Here is a 20463-nt window from a genome sequence, read left to right on the forward strand (position 1 = left end):
TCCTGTCTGTGTCTCTCCCATCCAAACATTCCCTGGCTGTGTCCCAAATGGCACCCATCTAAATATGGTACCTTTGACCAGGGCACATAGGGCTCTCTATGACCCAATACAGGACTCTCCTGGCTGGGCAATAGACTGGTGTTTATAGTAGTAATCAGACCCTCTTAGCTCCTCATCTCCCTGATATTAACACAGGCTGGTATGTCTAGCCCCTGGCCAAGGCTTTCAACTACACTCTGACTATATGTTAGCACTGTGTGTGTGTGTGGTTTTACTATCCTTCTCACAAAATGTTACATATAAATAAGATGTTTGGTGCAGTATTTCTCAATTGTAAAAATGTGCATGAAAACGAGTCATCTATAATTGAATGACAACAAACACTTAATTGGAGAATCCCTACTGTTGACCAATGACCGACGAAGGGCCGTAGGCTCCGAACATCGTCTTTCCTTGAAAAAAAGCTATGTGCACGAACGGCCCTAAAAACCCTTGCCGAAGAACAAAACGAACAAAAACATCACAAAATGTAATAATATATAGTGCCCTCAAAGTATTAATCAATACAGAAATATCTAATTACATAAGTATTCACAACCCTGAGTCAATATTTTGTAGAAGCACCTTTGGTCCGATTACAGCTTTGAGTCATCTTGGGTATGTCAGTATCAGCTTTGCACATCTGGATTTGGGGATTTTTTCCCATTCCTCCTTGCAGATTTCCTGAAGCTCTGTTAAATTAGATGTGGAGTGGCTATGAACAGCAATCTTCAAGTCTTTCCACAGATTTGGCTGGGCCACTCAAGGACTTTCACATTCTTCTTCTGAAGAAATTCCAGCATTGCTTTGGCTGTATGCTTGGGGTCATTTTCCTATTGGAATGTAAATCTTCACCCCTGGTCTAAGGTCTTTTGCACTCTAAAGCAGGTTCTCATCAAGGATTTGCCTGAATTTTGCTCCATTCATTGTTCCCTTTATCCTTACCAGTCTCCCAGTCCCTGCCGCTGAAACGCTTCCACCACCATGCTTCATGGTAGGGATGATGTTAGACGGGTGATGAGCTGTGCCTGGTTTTCTCCAGACATAACACTTTCCATTCAGGGCAAAAGGTTACATTTTGTCTCATCAGACCACTGAATCTTTTGCTTATGCTCTGTCTTACAGGTGCCTTTTTGCAAACTCCAGGTGTGCTGTCATGTGCATTTTTCTCAGGAGTGGCTTCTGTCTGGCCACTCTCCCATAAAGCCCAGATTGGAGAAGGGCTGTAGAGACTGTTGTCCTTCTGGCAGGTTCTCCCATCTCAGCCAAGGAACTCTGTAGTTCTGTCAGAGTGGTCATTTGGTTCTTGATCACCTCACTGACCAAGGTCCTTCTTGCCCGGTTGCTCAGGTTGGTCGGACGCCCAGCTCTAGGCAGAGTCTGGGTAGTTCCATACTTTTTTCAATTTCCCCATGATAGAGACCACTGTGCTCTTGTAAACTTTCAACATTCTAGAAATTGTTTTATACCCTTCCCCAGATATATGCCTCATCACTCATCTCGCAGATCTACGGACAGTTCCTTGGACTTCATGGTATAATTTCTGCTCTGACTGTCAACTGTGGGACCTTATTTAATCATGACCAAACAATTGAATTGGCCACAGGTGGACTCCAATCAAGTTGTAGTGACGTCTCAAGGATAATCAAAGGAAATTGGATGCACCTGAGCTCAATTTGGAGTGTCATAGGGGTGTGAATACTAATGTAAATGAGATATTTCTGTATTTAATTTTCAATAAATTTGCTAACATTTCTATAAACATGTTTTCACTGTCATAATGGGGTATTGTTTGTAGATCGGTGATAAAAATTCAGGCTGTAACACAACAAAATGTGGAATAAGTCATGAATACTTTCTGAAGGCACTGTATGCACAAATAGTTTCCAACTGTTTCAGATGGGGAGCAAGCGGATGCACACACACACACATTTTGAATGGGAATCAACTGTTTGGTCCACACAAGGATTTTAAAACAAGTGTGTGTGTGTGTGTGTGTGTGTGTGTGTGTGTTTGGCAAGAGGAGAGACAGAGAGTGTGTGTGTGCCTGCGTGTGTATGTGTGCCCATGTCTGTGTATGTGCACGAACACGTGTATGTGGACACAGTGCAAGTGCACCGTAAAAGCAAAGGTTGCACACAGAAACAACAGTTGCCAGCTGGAGTGCTCCATGCATCTGGGATGAATAACATCTGCTTTACAGTGTGTTTAGGATAGATGGATCAGAAGAGTGTAACCCTCTCTGTTCTCTCTCTGCAGGCTGCAAACCAACCCTCTACTCCCCCAACAGCTGGCCAAGATGAGCTCATTTGTTATGGTTGGGGTTGTGATAGAAGATAGGGATTCTGTAATGAGAGGGGCCCCATAACTACACAGCAGGCAGAAGTCAACAGAAAGTGAGTAAGTAAAACAAGCTTACATTTTCATTTTGGGTTCTGATGGGGGTGCAATAGTTGAACTAAACTCAGGAGGCATTTCTAAGTTATATTCTTCAGTAGTCAATAGGTACAGTGTTGGGACTGTGACACATTTTTTGTTGTTTTGGCTCTGGACTATGAGGTTAAAATGCAGACTGTCAACTTTAAGGGTATTTTCATCCCTATCAGGTGAACCATTAAAAAAATTACAGCACTTTTTGTACATAGTCCCCCCATTTTAGGAGACCAACATTTACTTTTGTGTGCTAAAGTAGTAAAAAGTTAAGTATTTGGTCTCATATTCATAGCACACAATGACTACATTAAGATTGTGACTTCACAAATTAGTTGGATGCATTTGCTGTGTGTTTTGCTTGTGTTTACGATTATTTTGTGCCTAATAGAAATGAATGGTAAATAATGTATTGTGTCATTTTGTAGTCACTTGTATTGTAAATAAGAATAGAATATGTTTCTAAACACTTTTACATTAATGTGGATGTTACCATGATTACGGATAATCCTGAATGGTGAATAATGATGAGTGAGAAAGTTACAGATGCACAAATATGATATCCCCAAGACTTGCTAATCTCTCATCATTACAATAACAGGCGAGGTTAGCATTTGGGGGGAGGTGGGGGGGTGATATTTGTGCATGCACTAATATTTATTCACAATTCATTCAGGATTATCTGTAATCATTGTAGCATCCACATTAATGTAGAAGTGTTTAGAAACATATTCTATTCTTGTTTACAATGAAAGTGACTCCAAAATGATGCAATATGTTATTTACCATTACTTTCTATTGGACACAAAATAATCGTAAACACAACCAAAACAAACAGCAAATGCGTCCAACACATTTCTAAAGTCACAAGCTTGATGTAGTCATTACGTGCTAGGAATATGGGACCAAATACTACACTTTTGACAAATGTAATCCACATATACTGTAAATGAATTTGTCAAAATGCTTTTGATCCCCTAAAATGGGGGACTATGTCGAAAACGTGCTGTTATTTATAAACGGTTCACCCGATATGGATGGAAATACCCTCAAATTAAAGCTGACCGTCTGTACTTTAACCTCATAGTCATTGTATCATCGAAAATCCAAAGTTCTGCAGTACATAGCCAAAACAACAAAAAGGTGTCACTGTCCTAATACTTTTGGAGCTCACTCTATATATCATTATTTAAAAGTCAACAAATAAATGTATGTAGCAATCGCAGATTGCCCCTTTAAAGTTTTAGAGACTCTGGGGAAAGTGACTCAATTCATGCAGTGTATTAGAGCATGTCAGTCATTATTTCTGCTGACCTGGCAATTATGCATTGGATCCGTTTATAATGAAAACAAATGGTCAGATGGATCGGCTTTGCTTTGTTTCTAATACATTCACACAACCGAAAATTACTTAAGGTTTTTGGGAAAACTTGTAGATATTTTCATATATTCTTTTGAAGCCAAGTACTTGGATATGGTTTTTGTGTCATCATTGCGGTCAGAATCCATAGTGCCACTATAGCCACAGGCGGGTACCTTTTTTGAGGACGGTCCAAGAACTCCGCATACTTACCATTTTTTTCTGCTTAACATCCATAAGAAGCTGCATCTCTCCCTTTTCTTTTATATAATATTTTGGGGTTTAATAAAACTCGAAGAAGAAAAGTCACGCGGCATTGTACCAGCTAGTTGTAAAACTGTAAGTAAATAATAATCACCACATGAAGAATATCATAAAACAGATGATACATTAACGGTGTCAGGTTGAAAAAGATTATTCTGATTCAGGTTGATAAATTGTATTACTCGTATCGTCGCTACGTAGTTTGATAAGTTGTTTTACTGGAATCGTCCCTATGTGTAAGTAATGTCAGGTGTGCAGAACAGGAGGCAGTATCATATTCCTTACCGACTTTCTGGGAAATTGACTATTACGGTGCATATAGCCTCTATAGGTTTCTATGTTATAATCAAAGACTATTAAGATCCACAAGTCTAATTGAGATGTTGAATCAAAACACATGTATTGTTGCCTATTGAATATTTTGAGTACAGTTTTTTTTGTAACCAAATGTAATTATTTATTTTTTTTAAACACTGTAAAACACAAAACACATTGAAATGTAATAACCTACAAACACAACAACCCCTACCCTCCACCCCATGGCAAACCTCTGAGAAATTAACAGGAAAAAAGACTATAGACATTAAATTGAATTGCCTTTCAGATCTAGTATTCAGGGAAAAGAACTGCAGTCAAATGTTTTAGATGGATTTAATTGTATTATGCATTTAGTTCCCGTATTCACCCTCATTAACTAGACTGTATTTGGGTCAGAAGCACAGACATCTGGAGCAAGAGCACAGACAAATTATTGCTAAATTAAGATGTTGTTTTCACATCAGCTTTTCACTAGGAGCCAAAGTTTACTACGTAGTAAATAAACCAAAACCAAAATGTTAATCTACAACCATTGCAATGCTCATGTGTGTATTCTGATCTTCAATCTGAATATGCTTCCTAAGGCATCCCTTCCCTCATTTTAGAGATACAAGGAATAAACCAGTATATATTGTTAATAGGCAGATTTAATTAAAATAAAAAATTAAAATAATAAAAAATAAATAAAAAAAAAAACATTGCAATGCTCAAACAGTGACATAAACTTCTAATTTTTTCTTAAATCTTTTGTGAGTTGCAGATTTGCCATACAAAACATATGATACTGCCACCTATTGGCAGTATATAGATACGACTACTGTTAATATGCAAGTGGAACGTAACAGTATTAGGGCTAGGGAGATAGGCCAACAGCAGGGGAGAGAGAGGCTAGTGCTAACTGGGATCCTTGAAGTTTAAATGTTAAATGGTTAAGATAAGGTTAGGGTTATCGTTAGGTAAGGTTTATGTTTATGGTTAGGGTAAGGGCTACGTTTAGGGTTAGGGTTTAGGGTAGGGAGATCCCAAGGATCCCGGATAGCACTAGCTGTGGAGAAAGGTCAGGGGGCTGAGATTGGGGTCAGTCAAAGTCAGTGGTTCCCACACCCTTTACAGCTCTTAACATTTTTTTCTTAGACCCACCACATAATCTAAATCAATGTGTCTGAACAGGCCCCAGTCTTTAGCCGCGACCCAGAGGGAATTATCTGTGACCCTCCTCTGGGTCCCGTCTCACCATATGGGAACCACTGGGAAGGGGGTCCAGTCAAGACACCATCCCAACTCTATTTGTGTACCTTCTCCCTGCATTGTGCACCTTCTCCCTGCATTGTGCACTGGTTCGTTCCCACTCAAGGATTTAAAATAATTGAAATGGTGGTTGAATTGGCTGGACAGTAATCAGTCCAGTCCTTTTATATCCATGAGGGGAGTGAACAAGTGCACACTTCGGGGAGAAGGGAGAGTATTATAATTAGGCTAAAGACACTATACTCGTACCCCAGAGCCTTATATTTGCTTGTATCCTCTGTGGTTCAGTGACAAGGATGATGGTGGCTCACCCTCTCCCACTGTTGGCGATATTGCTGCAGCTGCTCCTCTCCTGCTTGCCCGCCCTCGGATACTCCAACAGATTCTTCTACCAAGAAATTCTCAACGGAAACGGCAATGGAGAGAGTAGGAGCATACACTTATGTTTTATGAATGAAGAGTTGAACATGAGTACATGCCTTAGGTAGGGGCAATGCATCCACCTTCCATGTAACATACACATAAATGTTTTGCAACTGAAAACGATAGTGAGCCTTTCTTATTGAACAAGTCCAGGTAGTTCCTCCCTCTTTCAGGCCCTTGGTGCCTAATGAACACGACCCATAAATGGCTTATCAATTCAAACTCTCTGAGGAGGTTGCACAGACCCAAATGAAGTCTGACTAACTGGTGTTTTATGTGTATTTTCCTTTGTAGTCCACTTTAACGGTGTAAAGCTCCATGTGGACTCCTCCCAGCCCTCTCTGTTCGCTTTGCGGGGGAGTAACGCAACCCTATCCTGCCGATACTGGTACGAGCCAGAGTTGAGCTCCCCCAGGAGGGTGCGGGTGAAGTGGTCCTGGCTGCCCGTCATGGGGGGCCATGAGACAGACGTTCTAGTGGCCATCGGGCCCCGCATTCACAGCTTTGGGGATTTCAGGTACTCTAGCTATTCTTGATGCAGTCCCGTTCATTCTAAAACCATTATGATAATTTGTGTATAGTGAGTGTTTTTATTTCTATACTGTAGTTCTTAAGCTCCCGCCTTTGATTTTTATAGTTCATTTTTTTAAATGTTGTATTCCTTTAATTTCTATACTATCATTCTTTCATTGTTATAATTGTGTCACAAATTCCTTATTATGTACCTTGCATTTCTTTTCCTGCATTTTTGTGAATTCAGGGCTTCCTCGCAAAGAGACATCTGTCGAAATGGGACTTCACTGTATAAATAAAGGTTAAATAAAAAAAGGCTTAATTCACACTCGGCAGAGGTGGAAAAAGTACCCAATTGTCATACTTGAGTAAAAGTAAAGCTATCTTAAAACTTTTTCAGGATTGGTGGGTCCCCTGCAGGACGTTTGAGCTAACGTAGGTTAATGTGATTAGCATGAGGTTGTAAATGACTCAAGAAAAAAATGTAAGCCACCCAGTAAAAGTCCAAAAGTATCTGGTCTTAAATATACATAAGTATCAAAAGTCAATGTGAATGCGTTAAATTCAATTCCTTATATTAAGCAAACCAGACTGTCAGATTCTTGATTTAAAGATTTAAAGACAGCCAGGGGCACACTCCAAAACTCAGACACAATTGGCCAACGCAACATGAGTTTAGTCCAGCAGAGCAGACATGGGGGTGATTGTGTGTTAAATTGATAAGTGTGTGAATTGGACACTTTTTGCTGTCCTGCCTGAGCATTTCAATGTAACAAGCACTTTGGGGTGTCAGGAAAAATGTATGGGACTAAAAAGTGTATTTTCTTTAGGAATGAAGTGAAGTTAAAGTTGACAAACATGAATATTCAACTAAAGTGCAGATACCCCAAAAACTACGTAGGTAGTACTTCAAAGTATTTTTATTTTGTTACTTTACACCACTGACACTCTGGGCTGTATAGATGAGGAAAAATGCATTTCACACAACTGTTGTGATACAATGGATAATTTTGAGTTTGCCTGTACAAAAATGTTTATACATCTGTTGAACACATTGATGATAACAAAGTCCTCTATTTATCTCTCAGGGACCGGGTGCATCTTAGACAGGACTCACCAGGAGATGCTTCGCTGGTCATGACTGAACTCCAGCTCAATGACACGGGTCGTTACCGCTGTGAGGTCATCGACGGGCTGGAGGACAAGAGCGCCACTGTCGACCTCGAGCTACGAGGTAGACTATATTATAGTGCCGTATAACAACCTCATTTGTGAGTGCCATCCAGCCCCTCCCATCACTACTGTACTCACACACATTAAAGGTGCAATCTGCAATATTTACAGCTATTATGTGGTCATTTAAAATAATTAAATATTATTAAATATTTGATTCTTAAAAAATATAATGTATGTGCTTAGTACTGTTCATCTGCCTTACCCCATCTTATTGATGTCATGTACTGTCATGCACTACATCTAAAGTTCCCTCTATGGGTTGAAGTGTTACATTGGTCCAGCCCCATCTCTCAGCTTCAACTAAGTTAGGCTAACCAAGTAAGGCTGCTGTTTGGCTGAGAAACTAATGAAGGATTATGCCTTTAAAGTCATTACATATCTCTTGCTCCCCTCCAGGTGTGGTATTTCCCTACCAGCCTCCTCACGGCCGTTACAACCTGACCTACCATGATGCTCAGCAAGTCTGCCAGGAGCAGGACTCCACTCTGGCCACCTTCGAGCAGTTGTTCCAGGCCTGGGAGGAGGGGCTGGACTGGTGCAATGCATGTTGGCTGGCTGACGGGACAGTGCAGTACCCAATCACCAAGCCCCGGAGCCCCTGTGGGGGGCTGGGCCTTGCCCCTGGGGTTAGGAGCTACGGTAGACGCCACCGCCACCTCCACCGATACGACGTCTTCTGTTTCTCCTCCTCCCTCCGAGGTGAGACACACACACACACACACACACACACACACACACACACACACACACACACACACACACACACACACACACACACACTATACAGGTACACACACTATACAGGTACACACACTATACAGGTACACACCATACATGTACACACTATACAGGTACACACACTATACAGGTACATACACTATACAGGTACACACACTATACAGGTACGCACACTATACAGGTACACACACTATACAGTTACACACCATACATGTACACACTATACAGGTACACACACTATACAGGTACACACACTATACAGGTACACACCATACTAGAGGTCGACCGATTAATTGGAATGGCCGATTAATTTGGGCCGATTTCAAGTTTTCATAACAATCGGAAATCGGTATTTTTGGGACGTTTTTTTAATTACACCTTTATTTAACTAGGCAAGTCAGTTAAGAACACATTCTTATTTTCAATGACGGCCTAGGAACGGTGGGTTTGCTGCCTTGTTCAGGGGCAGAACGACAGATTTTTACCTTGTCAGCTCGGGGATTCAATCTTGCAACCTTACGGTTAACTAGACCAACGCACAAACCACCTGCTTTACATTGCACTCCACGAGGAGCCTGCCTGTTACGCGAATGCAATAAGAAGCCAAGGTAAGTTGCTAGCTAGCATTAAACTTATCTTATAAAAAACAATCAATCAATCATAATCATTAGTTAACTACACATGGTTGATGATATTACTAGTTTATCTAGCCTGTCCTGCGTTGCATATAATCGCTTAGGTACACGTTGCTCCAACGTGTACCTAACCATAAACATCAATGCCTTTCTTAAAATCAATACACAAGTATATATTTTTAAACCTGCATATTTAGTTAATATTGCCTGCTAACATGAATTTCTTTCAACTAGGGAAAATGTGTCACTTCTCTTGTAACAGAGTCAGGGTATATGCAGCAGTTTGGGCCACCTGGCTCGTTGCGAACTGTGAAGACTATTTCTTCCTAACAAAGACAGCTGACTTCGCCAAACGGGGGATGATTTAACAAAAGCACATTTGCGAAAAAAGCACAATCGTTGCACGACTGTACCTAACCATAAACATCAATGCCTTTCTTAAAATCAATACACAGAAGTATATATTTTTAAACCTGCATATTTAGCTAAAAGAAATCCAGGTTAGCAGGCAATATTAACCAGGTGAAGTTGTGTCATTTCTCTTGCGTTCATTGCACGCAGAGTCAGGGTATATGCAACAGTTTGGGCCGCCTGGCTCGTTGCGAACTAATTTGCCAGAATTTTACGTAATAATGACATAACATTGAAGGTTGTTCAATGTAACAGGAATATTTAGACTTAGGGATGCCACCCGTTAGATAAAATACGGAACGGTTCCGTATTTCACTGAAAGGAAAAACGTTTTGTTTTCGAGATGATAGTTTCCGGATTCGACCATATTAATGACCTAAGGCTCGTATTTCTGTGTGTTTATTATATTATTATTAAGTCTATGATTTACATTACATTACATTTAAGTCATTTAGCAGACGCTCTTATCCAGAGCGACTTACAAATTGGTGCATTCACCTTATGATATCCAGTGGAACAACCACTTTACAATAGTGCATCTAAATCTTTTAAGGGGGGGGTTAGAAGGATTACTTTATCCTATCCTAGGTATTCCTTAAAGAGGTGGGGTTTCAGGTGTCTCCGGAAGGTGGTGATTGACTCCGCTGTCCTGGCGTCGTGAGGGAGCTTGTTCCACCATTGGGGTGCCAGAGCATCGAACAGTTTTGACTGGGCTGAGCGGGAACTGTGCTTCCTCAGAGGTAGGGGGGCCAGCAGGCCAGAGGTGGATGAACGCAGTGCCCTTGTTTGGGTGTAGGGCCTGATCAGAGCCTGAAGGTATGGAGGTGCCGTTCCCTTCACAGCTCCGTAGGCAATCACCATGGTCTTGTAGCGGATGCGAGCTTCAACTGGAAGCCAGTGGAGAGAGCAGAGGAGCGGGGTGATGTGAGAGAACTTGGGAAGGTTGAACACCAGACGGGCTGCGGCGTTCTGGATGAGTTGTAGGGGTTTAATGGCACAGGCAGGGAGCCCAGCCAACAGCGAGTTGCAGTAATCCAGACGGGAGATGACAAGTGCCTGGATTAGGACCTGCGCCGCTTCCTGTGTGAGGCAGGGTCGTACTCTGCGAATGTTGTAGAGCATGAACCTACAGGATCGGGTCACCGCCTTGATGTTAGTGGAGAACGACAGGGTGTTGTCCAGGATCACGCCAAGGTTCTTAGCACTCTGGGAGGAGGACACAAGGGAGTTGTCAACCGTGATGGCGAGATCATGGAACTGGCAGTCCTTCCCCGGGAGGAAGAGCAGCTCCGTCTTGCCGAGGTTCAGCTTGAGGTGGTGATCCGTCATCCACACTGATATGTCTGACAGACATGCAGAGATGCGATTCGCCGCCTGGTTATCAGAAGGGGGAAAGGAGAAGATTAATTGTGTGTCGTCTGCATAGCAATGATAGGAGAGACCATGTGAGGATATGACAGAGCCAAGTGACTTGGTGTATAGCGAGAATAGGAGAGGGCCTAGAACAGAGCCCTGGGGGACACCAGTGGTGAGAGCGCATGGTGCGGAGACAGATTCTCGCCACGCCACCTGGTAGGAGCGACCTGTCAGGTAGGACGCAATCCAAGCGTGGGCCGCGCCGGAGATGCCCAACTCAGAGAGGGTGGAGAGGAGGATCTGATGGTTCACAATATCAAAGGCAGCAGATAGGTCTAGAAGGATGAGAGCAGAGGAGAGAGAGTTAGCTTTAGCAGTGCGGAGAGCCTCCGTGACACAGAGAAGAGCAGTCTCAGTTGAATGCCCAGTCTTGAAACCTGACTGATTAGGATCAAGAAGGTCATTCTGAGAGAGATAGCAGGAGAGCTGGCCAAGGACGGCACGTTCAAGAGTTTTGGAGAGAAAAGAAAGAAGGGATACTGGTCTGTAGTTGTTGACATCGGAGGGATCAAGTGTAGGTTTTTTCAGAAGGGGTGCAACTCTCGCTCTCTTGAAGACGGAAGGGACGTAGCCAGCGGTCAAGGATGAGTTGATGAGCGAGGTGAGGTAGGGGAGAAGGTCTCCGGAAATGGTCTGGAGAAGAGAGGAGGGGATAGGGTCAAGTGGGCAGGTTGTTGGGCGGCCGGCCGTCACAAGACGCGAGATTTCATCTGGAGAGAGAGGGGAGAAAGAGGTCAAAGCACAGGGTAAGGCAGTGTGAGCAGGACCAGCGGTGTCGTTTGACTTAGCAAACGAGGATCGGATATCGTCATGATTTGATGGAGCAGTCTGACTGAGCGGTGGTAGGCAGCAGCAGGCTCGTAAGCATTCATTCAAACAGCACCTTCGTGTGTTTTGCCAGCAGCTCTTCGCTGTGCTTCAAGCATTGCGCTGTTTATGACTTCAAGCCTATCAACTCCCAAGATTAGGCTGATGTAACCGATGTGAAATGGCTAGCTAGTTAGCGGGTGCGCGCTAATAGCGTTTCAAACGTCACTCGCTCAGAGACTTGGAGTAGTTTTTCCCCTTGCTCTGCATGGGTAATGCTGCTTCGAGGGTGGCTGTTGTCGATGTGTTCCTGGTTCGAGCCCAGGTAGGAGCGAGGAGAGGGACGGAAGCTATACTGTTACACTGGCAGTACTAAAGTGCCTATAAGAACATCCAATAGTCAAAGGTATATGAAATACAAATCGTATAGAGAGAAATAGTCCTATAATTCCTATAATAACTACAACCTAAAACTTCTTACCTGGAAATATTGAAGACTCATGTTAAAAGGAACCACCAGCTTTCATATGTTCTCATGTTCTGAGCAAGGAACTTAAACGTTAGCTTTCTTACATGGCACATATTGCACTTTTACTTTCTTCTCCAACACTTTGTTTTTGCATTATTTAAACCAAATTAAACATGTTTCATTATTTATTTGAGGCTAAATTGATTTTATTGATGTATTATATTAAGTTAAAATAAGTGTTCATTCAGTATTGTTGTAATTGTCTTTATTACAAATACATAAAAAAAACGGCCGATTAATCGGTAGCGGCTTTTTTGGTCCTCCAATAATCTGCATCGGTATCGGCGTTGAAAAATCATAATCAGTCGACCTCTACACCATACAGGTACACACTATACAGGTACACACCATACAGGTACACACTATACAGGTACAAACACTATACAGGTACACACCATACAGGTACACACACTATACAGGTACACACACCATACAGGTACACACCATACAGGTACACACACTATACAGGTACACACACTATACAGGTACACACACTATACTGGTACACACCATACAGGTACACACACTATGCAGGTACATACACTATACAGGTGCAGATATAGAGATAATTCACCCTACAACTAGAGTCAAGCACAGTCCATCTATTGTGTAACATTATGTTATATGCATTTGAAGAAATCTGCAATTGACTCTTACTGTAACTTTCATTTTGTGGTGAACCTTCATTGAGCTCCTTTAGATGCATAACTTTGAATTGATCACCTTATACACCTCCAGTCTCTGCCATGTCCTCTTCTCCAGGTAAGGTCTACTACCTCCAGCACCCCCAGAAGCTCAACCTCACTGAGGCCCAGCAGGCGTGCCTCAACGACGGGGCCCAGATAGCCAAGGTGGGCCAGCTCTACGCCGCCTGGAAGTTCATGGGCCTGGACCGCTGTGACGCCGGATGGCTTGCTGACGGGAGCCTGCGCTACCCCATCACCAACCCCCGCCGCAACTGTGGCCCCCTGGAACCAGGGGTGCGCAGCTTTGGGTTTGCCCCACCGCACCACAAGCACGGAGTGTACTGCTACAGTGCAGGTACGCGGTAAATCTGATATACGTGATAAAAGTACATACCACCCTTAGGTCATACCATTTACATCTCTCGTAGTAGGTAGGGGAACAAAACGAAATCCACATGAATGAATGTTGACATGCATAGAAATTCAAGATGCTATGGTGAGAGGGCTGTGTTATGATGTAACGTTATGGTATGGTGTGTGAGGGCCTCTACTGTGGTGAAGGCTAGACAAAAAATAATAATACTGGGATATGATGGCCTGGTGGTTGTGTTTCAGGGTTATAGTCCTCGCTAGTCTGTCAGCCTCCCTTGTGATTTAGACAAGCAGGTTAGCACCATGGTGAACAACATGCATGTTCCACACAGGGTTAGCCACTCACTGTAACAAAAGGAACATTTTGTTCAATGACTTCTCCCTGGATTGGGATAGAAGTTTTACCTCATATTCATTATATCTAGGACAATACCAGTCTACATATAGAAATGGAGCGTTTCAATGTTTTGTAGTCAAAAAGATGGAAGAAAGGGTTGTAACCAAATTACTCCCAGTGATGTTGTCTGTCATTTTCAAATAAAAACAAAGACTTTCATACAATGACTTTCCAGTCTTCAAAAATCCTTGTTTTAATTTGAAAATGGCTCCCGGTGACATCACGGGGCGTAATTTTCTCAGAAACTTTTCTTCTACCTTGGGTGCATTCGTAAATTCACTCTGGCTATCAACTCCGATTTCAGAGCACTCTCATCTGAGTGTGCCAGAGCGCAGAATAACTGATGAATTTGTGAACTCTCAACACCTGTTGATTTTGGCCGGTGTCAGTAAACGTCGGCAATAAAGCATAATTAAATTGTTGCCAGCAGCACAGTTACAGTCACCAACACTCTGGATAACATGGTCAGAGGGAAGTGTTCTCTCATTTATGTCTGGAAGTAGCTAGCAAGCTAGCTAACTTTAGCCAGTTAGCTTGGGTGCTTGACTGCTGTTGTGAGGCCAGAACGCTCAGAACAACCCTACTCCTCAGCCAGAGCATCCAGTGTTCGCTCTGAATGCTCCGAGAGCGAAACACTCTGAATTTACGAATGGACAATCTGACAACTCTCTGAATTTACGAACGCCCAGAGCACACTCTGAGCGCTCTCTAGCACTCCAGAGTGAATTGACGAGCGCACCCCTTGTTGACTACAAAACCATTTCACATATGCAGACACTGGTATGGTGCTGGATGTAACAAATATGAGGTTAATCTGTGAAGTGTTCTTGAATTAATCTATGACTGATCCTCTAATGTCACGTATGAATAGTATTCTTAATAATAATAATATTATAATATTAATATGTTTTACCAATAATTCTGGACACACCTAAATCTTGCTGTAGGCTATAATGTGATCCATCACTAAGTATGAATGAATCTGTATTTAAACTCTGACCTCAGCTTCAATTGCAATATTATGCATTTTTTTATTTATACTTCATGTATTGTATTTATCTGCTGTACTCTCTTTGTAAACATATTTGTGTGTGACATAGGAGCTGAACTCAGAATTAATAAGTAATTAATTAATTATCAAGAATAACCAGTTCTGTGATGATTTATTAGCTGTTATTATGTTTATCTCAAAAACCAGGACTTATCTTTTATACTGTATGACCTGTACCTCACTTGGTTGGTTGGTTTGATTATGTAGGTGGTGGGTTTTAATAACATGGTTTTAGATGATGATGGACACGTATACTAACTTATTTTTGTAAAATAAATAGTCAACATTTCGATTCATGTGTTAATGATTTTGCGTACTTTGGAGGCATACTTGGTTTGTTTGTGTTTTAATAACGTTCAGTTCAATTCAAACATTAAATCCTTGCACATGTACAAGGCTTAGCAGTGTTGCTTCCTCGCTCACAACATACTTACCAGTACTTGATCTTGCGCCCTCTGCCTCGCCAACACAGGTGACTACCCTGCTTGACAACGTACTAACCAGTTGCGCCACAAAAAAAAAGATCCAATTCAATGGCACTATTGGCAACATTTCAAGCTGCGGAGTGAGCTAACAGCACGATCTTATCACCGAGCTAACAGCACGATCTTATCTCCGAGCTAACAGCATGATCTTATCACCGAGCTAACAGCACGATCTTATCTCCGAGCTAACAGCACGATCTTATCTCCGAGCTAACAGCACGATCTTATCACCGAGCTAACAGCACGATCTTATCTCCGAGCTAACAGCATGATCTTATCTCCGAGCTAACAGCACGATCTTATCACCGAGCTGACAGCACGATCTTATCTCCGAGCTAACAGCACGATCTTATCTCCGAGCTAACAGCACGATCTTATCTCCGAGCTAACAGCACGATCTTATCACCGAGCTAACAGCACGATCTTATCTCCGAGCTAACAGCACGATCTTATCTCCGAGCTAACAGCACGATCTTATCACCGAGCTAACAGCACGATCTTATCTCCGAGCTAACAGCACGATCTTATCTCCGAGCTAACAGCACGATCTTATCTCCGAGCTAACAGCACGATCTTATCTCCGAGCTAACAGCACGATCTTATCTCCGAGCTAACAGCACGATCTTATCCCCGAGCTAACAACACCATCTTATCACCAAGCTAACAGCACGATCTTATCTCCGTTACACTTACACCAGAGGAAGCTGGTGGGAGGAGCTATAGGAGGACAGGCTCATTGTAATGACTGTAATGGAATGAATGGAACAGAGTCAAACGTCGTTTCCATATGTTTGATGTGTTTTATACAGTTCCATTTATTCCATTCAGCCAATTGCAATGAGACCATCCTCCTATAGCTCCTCCCATCCGCCTCCTCTGACTCACACACAACCCAGCTAACAATTCCTATGTCTGAAACCTTTGTGGAATGTTATGTTTTAATGTTCTAATGTGAAAGTGACCAGTTCTTTGGGAGTTTTGGCAATGTTTCATTTACGTCAATGAGCACATCACAAGATTATAATTAGCATGTTTTGCCATGAAGTTTTTAACATGTTCAGAAAAACGTTAAGGTCGGGATCCAATGCATTTGCGGGTTATAGTTATTGAGGCTTTTAAAGGCAATGTTCCCGCGTTTGCGAAGATCCCATTCATGATAAACACTGTAAATGTTGGCTCAATCGTAAATTGCCTTTAAAAAGTGCAATGCCTATAACCCAGGATGGGATTGAATCCTGGTCTAACACTTTGTGTCCTGCTCTACCTCAGCATCCATCTGTTCAAGCATTGCAACACTGCTATTAACAACTTTAATACATGATTACACTGCTATTAACAACTTTAATACATGATTACACTGCTATTAACAACTTTAATACATGATTACACTGCTATTAACAACTTTAATACATGATTTTATTTATTTATTTCACCAGGTAAAATAGTTGAGAACAAGTTCTCATTTACAACTGCGACCTGGCCAAGATAAAGCAAAGCAGTGTGACACAAACAACAACACAGAGTTACACATGGAATAAACAAGCGTACAGTCAATAACACAATAGAAAAAAAGAAAGTCTATATACAGTGTGTGCAAATGACATGAGGAGGTAAGGCAATAAATAGGCCATAGTAGCGAAGTAATTACAATTTAGCAAATTAACACTGGAGTGAGAGATGAGCAGATGGTGATGTGCAAGTAGAAATACTGGTGTGCAAAAGAGCAGAAAAGTAAATAAAAACAATATGGGGATGAGGTAGGTAGATTGGGTGGGCTATTTACAGATGGGCTGTGTACAGCTGCAGCGATCTGTTAGCTGTTCAGATAGCTGATGTTTAAAGTTAGTGAGGGAAATATAAGGTTTGTAACACAGTGTCCAAAGAAGGGCCAGATGTATACAGAATGGTGTCGTCTGCATAGAGGTGGATCAGGGAATCACCCGCAGCAAGAGCGACATTGTTGATATATACATAGAAAAGAGTCGGCCCGAGAATTGAACCCTGTGGTACCCCCATAGAGACTGCCAGAGGTCCGGACAACAGGCCCTCTGATTTGACACATTGAACTTTGTCTGAGAAGTAGTTGGTGAACCAGGCGAGGCAGTCATTTGAGAAACCAAGGCTGTTGAGTCTGCCGATAAGAACACGGTGATTGACAGAGTCGAAAGCCTTGGCCAATTAGTGAGGGAGAGCCTCAAATAACCCCTTAATTTGTATATATCCACTGTGTACATTAATTGCGGCAAAGTTGGTCAACATGTAAGCGCAAGTCTCACAATTTTTATCCCCATAATGCAACACACTTGGAAAGGTGGTGACCAACAATGGTCAACGACTTTATAAAACAGAGTCACTCGTGCACACGTAATTCCTAATGAGCCATGTACAACTGCCTTACCCCATCACAAACCCAAAATATGTTGTTTTACTCCATTGTTTGTAAACATTGTCTTTGTAAACAAACAATGTATCGCTTCAAAACATGGTTAAAACTATCATTTAGATCTCATGGACTGTCTGCCTTTGCACCTGTGGTTACATTGCTCCAGTCCTATCCCTCAGCTTTATTGCAATTCCAGTGGCAGGGCTGTTGTTTGGCTGAAAAATCGAATTACATTACAGTGATTACATATCTCTTGCTCCCCTCCAGTTGTGGTGTTTCCCTACCAGCCTCCTCACGGCCGCTACAGTCTGACCTACCATGATGCTCAGCAAGTCTGCCAGGAGCAGGACTCCACTCTGGCCACCTTCGAGCAGCTGTTCCAGGCCTGGAAGGAGGGTCTGAACTGGTGCAACGCAGGCTGGCTGGCTGACGGGACAGTGCAGTACCCCATCACCAAGCCCCGAAGGCCCTGTGGGGGACTCGGCCTCGCCCCCGGGGTTAGGAGTTACGGTAGTCGCCACCGCCACCTCCACCGCTATGACGTCTTTTGCTCTTCCTCCCCCCTCCGAGGTGAGAGATTTTTTTACTTCTGTACATCCCATAGAGAAAGATCAACACTGTAACTGGATGTGTGTACACTCTTAGGAAAAAAAGGTTCCAAAAGGGTTCTTCGGCTGTCCCAATAGGAGAACCCTTTTAGGTTCCAGGTAGAACCCTTTTGGGTTTCATGTAGAATCCTCTGTGGTAAGGGTTCTACATTGATCCCAAAAGGGTTTTTCAAAGGGTTCTCCTATGGGGACAGCCGAAGAACAATTTTTAGGTTCTAGATAACACCTTTTTTCAAAGAGTGTAACTCTTTGATAAGCTAAGCTTGGATTTGGATGGGTAGACAATACAGTTTCCCTTTCTCTTCTCCAGGTAAGGTCTACTACCTCCAGCACCCCCAGAAGCTCAACCTCACTGAGGCCCAGCAGGCGTGCTTCAACAACGGAGCCCAGATAGCCAAGGTGGGCCAGCTCTACGTCGCCTGGAGGTTTATGGGCCTGAACCGCTGTGATGCCGGATGGCTCGCCGACGGGAGCCTGCGCTACCCCGTCACCAACCCCAGCCGCAACTGTGGCCCCCTGGAACCAGGGGTGCGCAGCTTTGGGTTCCCCCCTCCATACCAGAAGCATGGGGTGTACTGCTACAGTGCAGGTATGCAGTAAATCTCATAGATGTGATAAATGTACATATCTCACATCTCTTCTAGTATGGTAACAGATCACAATCCACAAGTGAATAGGTGTATCTCATGAATATACATTCTATACTTACTATATTGGGGTGTGAAGGTTGTGTTATGGTGTGAAGTTGTGGCATTGTGTGAGGATTTCTAATGTAGCTGGGGCCTGCTAAAACAACTGGGAGAATTATCTGTCTGTACTTAGTGGCTGTACATGTTTACTATGGTCCTCCTTGTGAGCAGCCTCCCTTGTTATTTACACCAGCAGGTTAGCAGCACCATGGTGAACATGCATTTCTCACACAGGATCAAACACTCACTGCATCTAGCCTGTGGTCAATGAGATCAGGAACATTTGTCATAGTCCACCGTTCAAGGACTTGAGATTTCCTTGCTCTGTTTTTTTGGCTGTATTTGACAGGGACAGATATAATCTAGAGATTGAATGAACAGTCAGATGCAATGCACCATCATACCTGAGCTTATTTCCAGTGGTTGTCCTCAGATTATCATTGAAGTACACTAGTTAGTATTAAAACATCTACACAGTTGTTCTGTCATGAGCCAGATCTTTACAGTATGCATATCTATGACTGTTGATAGATGTGTCACAGTGTTATATTGTAATATAATGTATGAATACTATTCTTACATTTTGGACCAATAATGGTCAACAACTTTAGTACATTATGGACCCACCTAAATCTTGCTGTAGCCTATAATGTGATCCCTCACTATGTGTGAATGAACCTGTAGTTAAACCCAGACCTCAGCTTCAACTGTAATATTATGCGTATTGTTAGTTAAACTTCATGTATTGTATGCATTTACACTTCTCTCTTTGTAAACATTTTCCTGTACGACATAGGAGCTGATCTCAGCTGATATTTTTGTTAAATAAATTGTCTACCTTAAGAGGCTTTTGTTTGTGTTTTTAAAACCATTCAATTCAATCCAAAAATGTAATCCTTCACACACAATACGCAAAGCAGAAGACAGAAAGGAATAGTAACATCCGTGTTTGGGAAACAATGTCTAATATTGTAGTATAGAAAACGACTAGAAACAACTTATTTCTTTATATCCCTGCCTTGTTTTCCAACCATATAGACGGATAGAGGACACACTTGCTAGTTTTTGCAAAGCCTGTTTTTGCATGGGCAGCGCCAGGGATTAAAGAGGCAATCTGCAGTTGCTACATTCATTTTTAGACTTTTTAATGAATTATAATTACCCATTGATTCATGAAAAATATAATTTATACAGTAGATTAACTTAGTTTAACTGTCGCACCCCATCAGAACCCAAAATGTAAGATTGTTTTACTCCATTGTTTGTAAACAATGTACATGTAAACAAACGCTTTGCAGCCTCAAAACATAGTTAAAACTATCATTTTGATATAATGGATGGTCAGTCTTTGTAATCCTTAGCTCTGTCCATGAGTTTGCGAGTGGTTACATTTCTCCAGCTCCATCTCTCAGCTGTATACTAAAT

At 42.3% G+C, this 20463-nt stretch overlaps 1 protein-coding gene across 4 annotated transcripts; it reads left to right on the plus strand.

Annotated features, from left to right (window-relative positions):
• The first annotated feature begins 2299 nt into the window (after positions 1-2299).
• On the plus strand, positions 2300-19881 carry LOC106562426 (hyaluronan and proteoglycan link protein 3). Of its 4 annotated transcripts, none has more exons than XM_045689397.1 (8): positions 2300-2435; positions 5948-6085; positions 6377-6599; positions 7684-7829; positions 8228-8530; positions 13130-13408; positions 18009-18311; positions 18660-19881. In XM_045689397.1, coding segments are annotated over exons 1-8 (1683 nt in total). In that variant the 5' UTR covers positions 2300-2434; the 3' UTR covers positions 18950-19881. The 4 variants fall into 4 exon arrangements, with proteins under 4 accessions (XP_045545353.1, XP_045545355.1, XP_045545352.1 ...); XM_045689399.1 differs by having other exon boundaries at positions 2301-2439; positions 5948-6143; XM_045689396.1 differs by having other exon boundaries at positions 2301-2439.
• Positions 19882-20463: the final 582 nt, after the last annotated feature.

Source organism: Salmo salar, chromosome ssa11, assembly GCF_905237065.1.
Source record: "Salmo salar chromosome ssa11, Ssal_v3.1, whole genome shotgun sequence".
Classification (NCBI taxonomy): Eukaryota; Metazoa; Chordata; class Actinopteri; order Salmoniformes; family Salmonidae; genus Salmo; species Salmo salar.